General features: G+C 56.8%; 1 protein-coding gene across 1 annotated transcript; it reads left to right on the top strand.

Moving 5' to 3' along the window:
- The first annotated feature begins 4,761 nt into the window (after positions 1-4,761).
- On the top strand, positions 4,762-6,154 carry NEUROG2 (neurogenin 2). Its single transcript, XM_037393387.1, has one exon. It carries the CDS (start codon positions 4,813-4,815, stop codon positions 5,509-5,511), a length of 699 nt encoding a protein of 232 aa, XP_037249284.1. The 5' UTR covers positions 4,762-4,812; the 3' UTR covers positions 5,512-6,154.
- The last annotated feature ends 8,404 nt before the right edge of the window (positions 6,155-14,558 follow it).

The following is a 14,558-nucleotide window of genomic DNA, read 5'->3' as shown; positions in this document are numbered from 1 at the left end:
TTGTTTTGTCCGTACTCATCCGCAGTCCCGTTTGAATCTGTGGTGTGTGTGAAGCAGTTATCTGCTTACTAGCAAATCCCTTCTAGAAATGCCTTGACTAAGAGAAGCCCCGAAGTATTCTGCGTGAGGAAGAGTGGCTTTTAAGACCTGTATAAATTAGGAGCTGAATGAGTTCAGTGCGCTCGAGTTTGGATAGCCCCCTGTTTGATAGCAGCCTGCCAAATTTTCTTTCTCTCTTTCCTTACACAAACCCCCAAAAAGGCCCTTTCACCAAATCATTAAATTCTACAGAGGTGGTCAAGCTAGTCCTGCTTTTCAGGCGTTCGAGAAAGAAAAGGGTCCTTGAAGTTTAGAAGATGCCCAAGGAAAACTCATTGAATGACATCAAAAGAATGAGTTTCCATAGCTGTTGAAGCACGAGAGCTGTGTAGCTGCACAAAGGCGGGTTGGGGCAGTAGGACTGTCCCACTGCTCTATCCCAGCACAATTGGGTCACTGAAATAGGGAATTAATTACCATTGGAGAGTGGGCAGCCCATTCACCACTGGCTGAGTTTTATTAAACGCCAATATAAATAACAAAACAACTCTTGTGGCTGCACTATTCCTACACGCCAAAGGAAGGATTATGTTGGGGATTAACATCTTAAAGTCTATGAGACTTTCTGACTCAAGGCTCGGAGCTGGTAATCGTATTTGTCTCCTGGTTCAGCGATTAGTGCTCTCCCTCGCGCACCTTCGCCTGGATGGCCAATGTCCCTTTTTGCAGGCACTGGGTTTTTCACACAATCGGCTGTTCTTTTCCCCACATCTATAGAAAAGAATAAGAAAACTGAAGCGTGTTCACGCGATCCTCAAGCTTCTTCTCTTCTTCATGGGAAAGGAAGGCATCGGCAGCCTTTTTTCACAAGGGGGGGGAGGCAAACCCTCTTGGGGGGGGGGGACCAGGCAAGACTCGGGACGGCAAAATCGCTCCACAGGCCTGCACCTGCCATGCAAATCTGCCAGGAACAATCGGCCCCCGACAAGGGGCTTGTCTGCCCAGGGCAGGGGGGTGCTAGGGAAGGATGCTGGGGCAGCGCTCTGAGGGAGAGACCCCTCCTCACCTTGATCCCAAAACAAACTCCAGATTTGCTAATGTGGCTTGGGAGTCGGGGGGCTGGTTCCTGCCCCTCCCTGCAGCCCTTTTCGCTGCAGTGTGCACAGGGGGGTCAGGAAGGACCCGGCTTGGGGCGAAGGCGGGGACACAACCCCACAACAGCCTGATTTCTCCCCTCCACAGAGCACCCTGGTACCCTGCTGTGTGGGGGCATATTCTGACCCCCAGTTTAACCTCTCGCGAGGTTTGTGGGTGCTGCCATAGGCTGGTCCCCCCAGAATTCAGGGTGCAGGGGGGACCCTGGTGTGGGCAGCTCTGGTCCCCCCCAACCCGCAGGAGACCCACAAGTGGGTGTGAGCGAGACAGCACTGGGAGGGGTCAGGCCATCCCACCCCTGCAGCACTGTCCCCTGCCTTTCCCCCGGGGGTGTCACGCCCCCGTTCACCTGGGGCAGGCAAGCCATTAATGCTGGCTCACGACTTGTGAGGTCGAAGTGTGGATGGGCTGTATCCAAAGGTCTCTCAGCAACACAGACCCTAAACTTTTAGGGCTATTGGGTCGCCTCAGAGTTCAATCTTCTTACAGCAAACAAAGCCTTTCTGAAGGTCTCCCCCTCTCCCGCACACAAGCTCAGTGTCCTTTATTTCTGGGCTGTGTGATAAGCTTAAATCATTGTGCTCCCATTTCTTGATCGTCGCCTACTTTGGGCTTTTGTTCCCGTAAAGTAGGATTGAGTCTGGCAAAGGGGCTGAAGTTGAACAGTTTGACCCTTGGAGGACAGTTCAGGCAGTGGGCAGCAGCAGCAGCAGCAGCACTCCCGCTCCCCCCGCTGCTCCCAGCCCCGTGGCTCTCGGCGGAGCAGCTCGACCCTCACTCCGCTGGGGCCGGCCGCAGACCACACAAGCGCCTCTTGGACCTGCTGCACTGGGAGGGTTGTGAGGACTCAGTAGCCAACTGATCCTCAGTTACCTTGTGCTCAGCCCTGCGGAGAAAACCACTGCACCGCGGCAGGCTGGCGGCAGGAATTGGGCTGAACCCCAAAAAGGCTTGTAACACCCAAAAAGGTGTAACCCAATGGGTTACACGCCCCGGGTCTGGAAAAAGCTGGGCTTGTGCCCTCCTGCTGCCCCCCAGCACCGCGGCCGCTTTCCCCACTGCTTTGCCGCCTCCGCCTAACGTCTCCATCGCTTTCACAGGGGTGACAGAAGGACAGAAATCTCAGTAATCGGGGTGGGGGCAGAGGGCCAGGCCGGCCCAGTCACAGGTGACTCTGCTCCGCGCTTTAAGATGCTGAAAATGAAAGAATGTCCCTTTGTGTCACTCTGCCAGGATGTCGGGGGGACCTACAGATCTTCCATTTTTCAAAAGGAGGCGAGAGTAGACTCACAGAGATTTTCTAATAGATCGGCTAAATCATCGTAGTGGGCAGCCACTGATGTTAGAGGAGGACGTATCCAGTCACAGTCCTTGGCTGTAGAACGGCAGCACACGGAGCCAGGCTGTGAAAGCCAACCCTTGAGTACACCGAGCACCATTCGAGGCAGCCGCCCGGCTGCGATCGCTCTCGTGGGGAGTGAGACAGGCCACAAACTCAGCACAAGCAAGGGACTGAGCCATGTGCGTGTTTGCAGAGTGCAGGGCGAGAAGTTGGCTGAGATTTTAACTCTTTCGTCTATTTTGGGCTTTTTTCACCACTAAAATTCTGTTTCAAAACCCGACTCCCCGAAAGTGCCTCAGTGAGGGAGTTCCCACACGGGGAGGACACCACTCCACCCTCCGGTTTTTGTTTTGTACATCCTCGCCGTCATTCCTTCCCCGTCGTTCCTTCCCCGTGGGTCTATCAGACAGAGTGAGCCTGCTGACCCCAGGGGCATGTCGCCAGGCCCAGCTATTCACTGGGGCTTTCTGCCCCAGAGGGTGGTCTGGAAGAGAAGTGGGGAGGGGGGTGGGGAAGGCTTTCCCGGTGGATTGACAAGTTGTGTTGTTGTTTTTTTTTAAAGTCTTCTTGAGCCTATGTTGTGTCCAAGAGTTGCGTTTGACAGCTCTGAGCAAGGACCGCAGCCCATGTGCTGGGACCACGGCTCTCCCGACTGCCAAACCACGGAGGGACATGGCTTGTTCTCCCCTCAGGCTTGTTCTGCTCCTCACAGAACCTGCTGCAAACAGAGGGGAAGGGGCAAGGGCAGCCCAGGGCTGTGCCTCAGCACCCGGCCTTGGGGAGCAGATGCATCCCAGGGGCACGCTGCCTCCAGGGCAGAGCGGTACCACTGCTGGCAGCCACAAAGGCAGCTTCCCCCCACCCTGGAAAAGTTGTGTATTCATTGTGTGCCGTCCAAAGCTCCTCTGCTGTCCCTGTCCCCGCAGGGGTCTCCCTCCAGCACCCACCTCTGCCATCCCCCAGGGCTGCAAACCATGGCAGATGCGCTCAGAGAAGCGCGGCGTCATGTCTGTTGGGAAGGAGCTGTGAGCCCAGCGAGCCCACTGCTGACCATGGCCCCAAGCGCCGCATCTGTGTGTGTGTTAAACCCCCCCGGGTGGTGACGCCGCCCCCTCCCCGGGCAGCCTGTGCCCGTGCCGGGCCACCCTTTCCCTGAAGACTTTTTTCCCCGATATCCAGCCTAAACCTGCCCTGGCACAGCCTGGGGCCGTTCCCTCTTGTCCTGTCGCTTGTTCCCTGGGAGCAGAGACCGACCCCCCCTCACAGCCCCTGTCAGGCAGCTGTGGGGAGCGGTCAGGCCCCCCGAGCTGCCCCCACTCCAGGCTAAGCACCCCCAGCCACCCCCCAGCAGCCTTGTGCCCCAGCCCCTTCCCCAGCCCCCTGCCCATCCCTGGGCACGCTGCAGCCCCTCAGTGTCCCCCGTGCAGCGAGGGGCCGAGCGCAGGGTGCGAGGTGCAGCCCCCGGTGCCGAGCACAGGGCACGGTCCCTGTCCCGGCCCTGCTGGCCACGCTGGCTCTGGCACAAGCCAGGCCGCTGCCGGCCACCCGGGCACGCCGCTGGCTCACGCCCAGCCGGCATCAGCCGCGCCCCCGGTCCCGTCCCGCCGGGCAGCTCCCCGGCCCCCGGCCCGCAGCGCGGCGTGGGGCTGCGGTGCCGCGAGCGCAGCGCTCCTAGCACGGCCCGTTATTCCCCACGGCCCCCCCCAAAAAAGCCGCAGCCCCCCAGGGAGCGGGGTCCGGCGTTGGGGACACCCCCCCGCTCCCGCCACACACACACACCGGGGCGGGAGGTGCCGCCGCCGCCCCTCAATGAGAGGCTGAAAGGGAGCCGGCTCCGGCGCGCGTGGCGCGCGAGGCACCCTGATTGGCCAGCTGCGCCTCGCGACCCCCCCCCGCCATTCATTAAGAAATTAGCGGCACGCTCCAGCCGAGCGCGAGGCACCAATGGCGCGGCCCCGGCCCCGGGGGGGCCCCCGGCGCCCTCCATTGAGGCGCGGGCGGCGCGGGCGGGGCGCGGGGGCCCCGGGGGCAGGTTTGATTGTTCCCCGCGGGGTATATAAGGGGTGTTAAGGAGGGTCGTGTGCCAGACACGCAGCCGCCGGGCCCCGGGCAGCTCCGCCGCTGCCGCCGCCGCCCCGGGGCGCGTGCCAGCGCCGCGCCCCCCCCTCCCTCCCTTCCCCTCCCCCCCCGCCACCCCTCCCCTTCTCCCGCCCGCCCCGTCGAACCGTTAAACCGCGGCCGGGCCGGCCGGGCGAGGGGTGCCGACCGGCGGCAGGATGCTGGTGAAGGCGGAGAGCCTGGCGCCACCGGCCGAAGACGAGCTGCTGCTGCTGGGCCTGGCCTCGCCCGCCCCCTCGCCCTCGCTGCCGTCCAGCGCGGAGGAGGAGGAGGAGGAGGAGGAGGAGGAGGAGGAGCAGCAGCTGCGGGCGCTGCGGGCCGCCTCGCCGGCGCGGCCAGTGGAGGCGCCGGGGCTGCGGCGGGCGGAGGGGAAGCGGCGGGCGGGGCGGTCCCGCGGGGCCCCGCGGCCGGCCCGCACGGCGGAGACGGCGCAGCGCATCAAGCGGAGCCGGCGGCTGAAGGCCAACAACCGGGAGCGCAACCGCATGCACAACCTGAACGCGGCGCTGGACGCCCTCCGCGACGTGCTGCCCACCTTCCCCGAGGACGCCAAGCTCACCAAGATCGAGACGCTGCGCTTCGCCCACAACTACATCTGGGCGCTCACCGAGACCCTGCGGCTGGCAGGGGCGGCGCGGCTCGGCCCCGAGGCGGCGGCGGGGCCGGGGGGGGGTGGCCCCGTCGAGGGCAGCCCCTCGCCCGCCTCCTCCTGGAGCGGGGGGGCCGCCAGCCCCGCACCCTCCGCCTCCCCCTACGCCTGCACTTTATCGCCCGCCAGCCCCGCCGGCTCCGCCTCGGACGCCGAGCACTGGCCGGGCCGCTTCGCCCCCGCCCCGCCGCCCCGGCGCTGCCTGTAGCCCGGCCCGGCGGTGCCGGGGCTCCCCCCGGGGCTCCCCATCTGCCCGCTTCCCAGGGCGGCCGGGGCGGCGGCACCTGCCAAAGCAAACCTGCTTGCTCTCGCCGATGTGCACTTTGTCCCGTTTCCCAGATCTGTCACCGGGGCTTTTGTGTCCCCCATCCCCTCGCCCCCCCCCCGTGCCATCTGTCCCTTATGATTTATAGGCGGGGAGGGGGTGGGAAGGGGGGAAAAAAATAAATTGTTTTGCTAGGGGTCCGGGTTAGAAGTCATTGTATAATTTGTAGGCTTTGTGAGGGCTGAATGCAAGCGTGGAAATTTAGGCTGAACTCTCTATCAAAAGAAAAAAAAAAAACCGTAGAGGAAAGGCGGGGGGGGGCCGGGGCATGGGGAGGGGGGGGACCCCCTCATGCATTATTTATTTCGACCTTTAGGGGACGAGGAACTCCCCCCTTCTTTCAGGAGATTAAAAATAAATCAACAGACTGAAAACCTAAACAGACACGGAACATTACAGCGATCAGCCACACACGTGTTCACATTTATTTATTGTAAAGACAGATTTCATGGAAAAGATGTATTTTTTTGTATAATTTACAGAGTTTATTCCAGTATGTATTTACAACTGAAGAGCAAAGGGATTGTTCTTGTGATAAAATATAAATAAAAATCTCTAATTTTCATAACTTTCGGGTCGTTGCTTTTGCTGCTTTACGTGCCGGTGGCCGGCACCCATCCTTGCCCCTGGTGAAAGCCAGGATGTGGCAGGAGCTCGCAGGGCCTTGGGGTGACAAATGCCCCCCCCCCCAGCAGGTAGCTGGTGACAGCCACCTCTGCAGGCAGAACCATGGCAGCGCTCAGGGCCACCGGAGCTGCTGTGGCCCCAGCAGGCTGACTGACGGGCAGTTCAATTCTGGAAATTTCCTTTGACTTCTTAAAAGAACCCCCCTTTTTTCTGCAGAGTAAGAGTAAGACTGAGCTCTTGGGGATGGCAGCTCACCACTGGGGTGGGGGTGGAGCAGGGAGAGAAGTGGATCCGAACCAAGGAAAATCTCCTGGGTTTCCAGCCAAGTGGAGCCGCAGGCTGGCTTTAGAGGGGATGGGCACCATCAGAAAGATGCACATGGCTCAGTCGCTGCCTCTTGTCGTGGCGTTTCATTCCTGGTCTTGGGTTCCTCATGTGGCTGGTAGCACAGTGTGTGTGTGTGTATATATATATATATATAAAGTCAGTCTGGTGGAAGTTTACCGACAGTGTCACTTGTGCCTCTTTGTACAGAAGACACTGCACAGCAAACACTGGATGGATGGATGGATGGATGGATAAACTGCTCACTGCACCTCAGGCTGATGGCTCCTGGATTTCACAGACAAGGCTGTAGGAAAGAAATGTTACTGAGTCAAGAAAAAAAAAGCAGCATGGGTTTAAAGAGGAACAGTTTCTCTGTCTCTCTGAGGGGTGGATGAAACTCAAGGCACAGGCAAGTCCAGGGGGTTGAGTTCGGTCATGGCAGGCAGCCGTGCTCAGCGTGGGTACCAACAGCACATGGCCAGGGATGTCACGACTTGGGGGGGGAGAGATGCTGGAGGCCGCCACGGCCCCTCAATCATTGCCCCCATGCGCCCGGGAGCACTTTGTGACTTCTGGGTACAAACACCTGGAAATCATTAAAAACCGGCAGAGGCGCCTGAATGTATTAATTAAATAAAATGTGCAGCACATGAATCCCACCCGGTGCCCCCTGGATCCTGGGAGCAACGTCCCAGAAAGGGGTGGGGGTGGGTGGGTGGAGGGGGGAGAAAAAACCCCCACAAACGTGTGAAAAGAGAATTAGTGAAATTAGGTTAGGCCAATAAAACGTGCGGGGGTTCGGCCTCCCCCCAGCCCCGCAGCCTCGGGCGAGCAGCGCTATCTAGCCTGATCTATTGTTTCCCCCCCTGGCAGGGGGGTTATTGTGTGATAAATAATTCCTTAAAAAAAAGTGGGCGCATTTGCATAATCACTGCTTTGATGTGGCCAGCAAGATGAAGCTGTGTCCCCCAAATCTGCCACGGGCCAGAAGGAACAAAACAAGAGGGAGCCTTTCAATCCGCTGGCAGTGTGTGGGGCAGCCCGTCGGGAGCGGGTTTTTCACTCTCGCTCTCTTTTAACGACCCCTTTTAATGATTAAACTCCAGGAATGCCAAAAAGAAGGCTAGTGCCTCGCTCGCCCTCTCCGTCTTTTCTGGTCGGGTCTCATTGTCCTTCCCCGTTTCTCTCGTGCTTTTAAGAGGCGCTGGAGTAGGTGCCTTCGGCTCTTCAAAGGCCGGGAGGGATGGGACGTGCTTCTGCTCCCTTGGTGGCGAGCCAGAGCCAGGCAGGAGCCGGAGGGACGGCTCGGGTGGCTCAGCACCAGGATGCTCTCTCCAACAGTCCCCAGGGAGGGACGCCGGGTCTTGCCCGTTTCAGCATCCTTGGAGGTATTTCCTTCCATCCCAGGTACAGACCCTGTTAGCAGGAGCATTACCCATCCTGCCAGGGCCACGGCAACAGGAACCACCATGGGAAAAAGCACAAGTAGCGTGGGAGGATGGGGCGTGAGGGCCAGGAGAGGGATGTTCTGCGGCTGAGTGCGGGGTTTAGGGTGGGAGCCATGCAAGCCAAACTTTCCTGGTCCCTGGGCAGGGCTGCCAGCACGGCTGGAGATGCCCTTGGAGGAGACGGGAGGCGGAGGCAGTTCTGGCCAAGGGTCAGCTGGAGAGGCCGCGTTCCCATTCACCCACGTCCCAGTTTTAACTTTGACTGTGGCCAAAAGAGTTTATTCCCCTCTTGCTTCCCTCTAAACCTGAAGGAGTTTATTTCCCTCTTCCCTTTTTTTCTTTTATTTCCCTCTTTTCTTTCTGAAGACTGATTTTTGGAGGTGGTGGGAGATCCTGCCCTGACCAGAGCTGTGGCTCCCCAGAGCATCGGGAAATCAGCCCGTGGCTGCAGAGACAATCGCAGCCAACCTGGAAGTGGACCAGGGGATGAAGGATGGGAAAGCATCTCTTCAGATGAAGTGGAAAACCTGGAGGTGGTTTCCATGGCAGCACCTTGCCATAATAACACGTGTTTATGATCCTTCTGTGTGTTGTATTTTGGCATAAAAGCTTCTCTGTGCCGTCAGCACTGGAGGGGCAGCTCTATGGCCCCCGAGGGGGTTTACAGCCCTCCTTGGCATAAGAATAGCGACAAGAAGCCAAACTAGTGCCGGTGTGACAGCAGCCGCACCCCAAGGGCTTGCGCTTGCTTGCTTTCATGTCAGACATAAATCTTTCAGCGTATTGCCATAATTAAAAAGAGCGCCCCTGACACAGCCCTCATCTGGCTGGCGGCTCTGAAGCACAGCTTTCGCCCTCCCTCCTAGGCGAATGCTACAAGCCAAGGCAGAGAGCTGGCCACTCGGGCTCGGGCACCTCGCTGATGCTCACTGAGATTCAAAATGAAGGCAGAAGACCTGGGAGGGCTGAAAATTCAACTTAGGGAGTTTTCTCAGTAAAGCTGAAGACAGTGAGGCTCAGCATGAAGGGTCTCACTAAAGAAGCAAATTTCCTAAACCCTTATTCAGGTGCCTCGGGCTGGGGTTCAGGGTCCATTGCTCCTCGGGTTTTATTGGTTCGATCATTTTGTTGCCACAGTGATACTTGGGTATCCTGATGGTGAAGAGGTAATGCCGTTATGCTGGGAAAGAACCAGATGAGGGTTCACCTGCTACGGGCCATCCTGTGGTGCTCCCTAATGACTCTGTTATTGAAATGTGTATGACATTAAGTAATTAAGCACACACTGGCTGTTTTTTTGACACTGGGTACATCAGTTATCGCCTAATGTTGCTGTAATTGAAAGGACTGGTCATCTGGGATATTAAACAGATACATCTTTTCTTGCTTCCTCTAGGAAAGTGCGTACGCCCGTCAAGGAGATTTAATGAGAGCCCACCCCAAAATATTTGTAAAATTTATTTTTGTGCATGTTTCTCTGCAGATGAAAAGCAAGACCCCACGCAATCTTCGCATTGCCACCTTCAGCCTTGGGACAGACAGTCCCCTGGCGGTCCCCAGCCTGGCAGCGCTCTGCTCCATCCCCCGGCTGCCCTTTAACTCCCCCCCAACCCTCTCATTTCCATTGCCGACAAGGCAAGTTTTGCCTTTCATCATTTCAGGCTGGAGAAGTCGGTGGGGCACACACCTTCCCACTGCCTCGCCTCAGGCTCTGCCTTTCCCCACAGGCTGGGGTTGGGTTGGTGTTGTTTTGTTTTTTTTTTTGCAATTCACTACTTTCTCCTCGGGGACTTGGCCTTTCACTGGTTTCATTTGCTTGCTTTGTACATAGTGGGGCTAGTCCTCAAATTTCGGGCTCATACTCCTCAGATGGGAATTTCATAGTCTCTTCTCCCTAAACTGATTTAATGCCGAAAGACAGCGAAAGCTTTTAAGCAGATCTCTCCAAAAAAAATATCACCTTTTCATTTTGATGATGTTTCAGAAGTATTTCAGAGCAGCTGCTGGGGGAAGGGCCATCACCATCTCAGTTCCCATCACAGCCGAGCTCCTCCAGCCTCCGAGGGTCCTGTTGCCCACCCTTGCACTCTCTGCCATGTTTTTATCACACGTCCCCTCTCCGCAGCCACCTCGCAGAGCCCCGACCAGTGCAGGGGTTACAATGAGTTGGGGAGGGGGTTCGGTACCTGGGGGCTCGGGGAGCTGGCAGTGGGGCTACATGTCAGGGAAGGGGACTGGCACCCCGGGGGCATGAGCCACGAGTGGCAGCTGCTGCTCCAGCCATGGGGTGAGGGGAGGTCCTGGGGGGCCAGGAGCCCCCCGGGGGTGGGGGGGGATGCCGGCCGTGCTGCCCGGGGGGCTGCAGGTGGCTGGGGATGTCTGGGTTTGTGCCCGGCTTGCTCTCCCTGCCATGCTCTCATGGGACAGGGCACGTGTCCTCCAGGCACCAGAGGACATGGGTGGCAGAAGTGGTGCGAGTTAGGGGGTGGTGGAGAGGGGCACGGCCCTGGTGGGGGAAGGGATGAGGTCGGCCTGGCCTTGCTGAGAAGGCCGCACGTTGGTAGGGGATGCCAGCGCTCCCGGCACTGCCAGCAGGAGCGCATCCCAGCCTCACACAGTCACAACTCCAGCCCTGAGGCGCTCAGCTGCTGCGGAAGCCTGGCAAAGCCCTCTTTCCCAGTTTGATTTCGGGAAAGGACCAGAACCAGATCCCAGATCCCAGCCCTCCTAGACAATGGGAGCGCTTGGACCCCCAGCTTTGCAGCCAGCGCCCTGGGCCCCCGGCTTTGCAGTATTTCTGCTGCTATTTGGGGTGTTGCTTTGCCTGGCAGCCATCAAGCCCTTGCGACTTGCTGCCCCCCCTCCCGCCTGTCCTGCAGGCCGCTCTCTGCCTGGGGAGGGGGCATTTTGAGCATTCTCTGGGGATGTCAACAGGCCGTCTGTTTCCCTTGGCTGAAGTAATCAGATAAACTCAGCGTGAAGGAATAAAAGTGCGCCAGGAGCAAGGCTAACGGTGACATGAATCTAAGCCGGTGTTTTTCAAGGCAGGCTAGAAAGCTTAGCAGGCGAGCCCGCCTCGGCAGCAAGCGGCTCGGCAGCTGCACCCAGTGGCACCTCCAAGCTGGTCCACGGTGGAAAGGAGCTACTTGGCCTCAGCCCATCGCATCAGCAGGGAACCAAGCAGCGTGAGCTGCCCGGGTGGCAGCGCGGGCTTGCCCTTGCAGACCAGTGTTTGGGATAAAGGCAGGTGTCCCAGTGAATGTGAAGTGGCAATTCAGGATCTTGTGAAGTGCCAGGCTGCCCGTAGGGTCAAGAGCCGCCAGATATTTTGCAGGGCTTTGCAGAGGCATAGGAATGGGGGCAGGGGTTGGAATTCATCACCTGGAGGGTGTGAATCACACACCCCAAATCCTTAAGGGCTTGTACTTCACACATTTTGCCTCCATTATGTGTGGATTTGGCCCATGCAGACCCGATTCCCATACCATACAGGCAAAATCTCCAGCACCCATCTTTTATACAGCAATCGCAGTGCTGCAGCCCGCTTGCATGAACAGAAATCCTGGTGGGATTCGTTCTTTTTTAACCTGGTGTAGGTTTTTGTCTGACTATGGGGCCAAATCTTACGTCTTAAAGCTTAAGACTCTTGCAGAGCAACAGAGCAACAAGCTAACTGATACCTTTGACTGAAGGATATATCCTGCCTTCAGCCTATGGTGCTGCCACATTTGTGCGGGTCTGGCAACCTTCTGGCAACCTTCTCATCCCTGTGACTCCTTGAGCCGAAGTCAGGTTTATGGTTGAAGAGAGCTAATACTCTTGTGATGCTAAGATTTAAAATAAAGCCTTCAAAAATTGATTGGATAAAAAAATTCTTTGGACTGCTGCCTGCAACGGAGGGTTGTTCAGCGCTTTGCAGCGGCCAGCAGCGTGCGGGGAGGGAATACGGATGCTGCTGGGGCGGCTGCAACACACAGCCATCCCCTTTCCCTCGCCTCCCCTCCCCCTTCTTTTATTAAAAAGAAGAGAGACTGGACCAAAGCTGATGGCATATTTACCTTCATGAGTTTTAAAAAAAGTTAATTACTGCTTGGAGCAAGTTGGTATGGCTGTCCTGAGCTGTCTTTTATTAGTAGTCGCCTTCATTAATTTCCCTCGCTGGATTTGCTGCTAATAGCTGCTTGGTCCTGGGCAGCACAAAGCAGCATCTGTGCCATTGAGCAGAAAAGCGGGAGTCAGGCAAAGGGGGGCACTGGGGGGGTGACGCCGTTTGCAAATCAACCTCTATTAACGTGATGGCCTGCTCCGAGGGGACGGCAGCCCCAGTAGCCGGCACGGCCGTTTGGGCTTCACTTGGCTGTTACCGAGGGAGGAAAGGCAGCCGGTGCCAGCCAGGGTGACCCTGCCTGTCATCGCCGTGCTGCCAGGGCACCCCTGGGTGCTGGCCGTGCTGCATGGGCACCCCCTCGGGGGGGAGGGGGAGCGGGGTGCTGCACCTGCCTCTACGAGACCCGTGCACTCCCCTTAGTGCTGCGGGTGCTCCAGTCCTGCAGCACACGCTGCTGCGAGCAGAGGCAATCACTGAATCATGAGTAAGTCGGTATCTTTTGATGAAAGACATGCTGCATCTTAAAAATAGCTTGGCAGCGAGATGTCCTGGTTAAAGAACGGGATGAAGTTCCGTTTGGAGGGCGGCCACGGGCAGGCCGGCGGGGCTGGGGGCACCACGGGCTCACAGGAGCCAGGGCAGCGGGTGGCAGTGGGGGCCCATAGCCCCATCTGCTCCCTGCAGAGGGACACGGAGGTGATGTCATCCAAGTGGAAAAAAGGAGGATGGTGTGTGCCGTTCCAGGAGAGGCTGCTGGGGAAGGCACCCAGGTGCTTCTGTCCAAGGCAGCAGGTGACAGTGGCAGTTATTGGTCAACACGTTATTGTAAATATCCCCATTCCGGTTGTTTCAAGGGAGCAGCGGTTACAACAGTGCATCACACCACCTGTAAGTAGTGCGCTTGTCCCAACACGTATGCGATGCCTAGAGATACAGCTCTGCGTGCTCAGGTCTGCTGGCCGGGGGGCAGGATGGGCTGGGACAAGTCCCGTGCTGGGTGCCAGTCCCACGCCTGGAAGAGCAATCCCACCCCTGCTAACAATCTGTATGGTGGGAAGGAGATCGCTGAGGAGGCTGGTGCTGCCGTGTTCAGTATTGGCGCTGAGTTTTGCCAAGCAGAAGCGATTTGGCAGCGCAGGCTGTCTTTCTGAGCTTGCTCACGTGAAGCTTTCCCCTCAGTACCCATGAAAAGCTCTTTCTAGTAAAGGACTGATGCCTAAATCCAGCAGCTGGGCTCTCGGGGCAGCTGATGTCAGGTTTATGGCAGTGGGGACATGCTGCCTCACGTGCAAGAGCTGCCTCACAGCTGGAGGGGTCACCCCGCGCCCGCTCTCCACTGGGTTGAATGGCCCAGGATGCTGCTGCCTCGAAGGGAGAGGGACACAGCAAGCCTGGCTCAGCCTTGCATTGTCGCAGTAACCAAGGGTCTCCCTTTTACACTGGGTCTTCTGTAAGAGAAGTTCCCTGAAGTGCTTCGTAGTGATGTTAGGTATCGGCAAAAGAGTGAGAAAATCATTCTGCCTGTGGTTAACGGGCTTTGGTTGCATCAATTCATTCCCTCTTGATATCAAATTTACTAACTTTTGTGCACAAATGCATGACACACAGCAAACAAGACCTCTCTGCTTTTTACCTGGATGCCTGCAGAAAGGTGAGCGGGAAAAAACTCTTTTCACCAAGTATCTTCCCCGAAGGACAGGAAAGTGTGTCATCGCCTTGTCAAGAGCGGGACGTTTTTGTGCCCGACTTACTGTAGCGCTTGCACTGGGTGTAAACTCAAGTGCTTTAGCTGAGAGGAGGAAATGTTTCTTCAGACTTCATGTCCCTACAGATAATAATATTTTGCTGTACCAGCACAATATAGTTTTGCTCATTTTGTAGCAAGGACAGGGCAACTGGCTCTTAATGGTCATACTGAGCTCTTATGTTGGACTTTGGAGTGTGTTATGATTAATCAAGATGCAAAAGCACCCTTGGTAGAATGTTACTTAATATAAACCACTGAATTCCTAAAAAAAAAAAAAAAAAAGGAAAAAAGCAAAAAGTATTCCCTACGTCTTCACTGGTTCAAATTACTTTCTTCTGAAATCAGAGAAAATATCAGAACACCATTTTTTCAGTCAGTAGCTCTAAGATGAAATTTCCAGCTACAATATTAAATGCTCCACCATCAGTCTGAGTCAACTATCTATCTTGCCCAATAATCACCTGTTTATACCACAAATACGAACCAATAATTTAAGTTCGGTGTGTTTCAGGCCACGCATGCATCTAAGTTCTTCAGGCAATGAGGTTATAGAGCACATTGATCCAGGATTTCTAGTATCCAAGCCCGGATGAAGACAGAGTGCCTGCATTTGTGAAGGACTGATACCCCTGATTTTGTGCCCAAGCCTGTAAAGAGTAGGACCAGTAGAAGC

The sequence above is a fragment of the Falco rusticolus genome, chromosome 1 (assembly GCF_015220075.1).
Source record: "Falco rusticolus isolate bFalRus1 chromosome 1, bFalRus1.pri, whole genome shotgun sequence".
Classification (NCBI taxonomy): Eukaryota; Metazoa; Chordata; class Aves; order Falconiformes; family Falconidae; genus Falco; species Falco rusticolus.
This window is presented reverse-complemented; position numbering and strand designations above follow the sequence as displayed.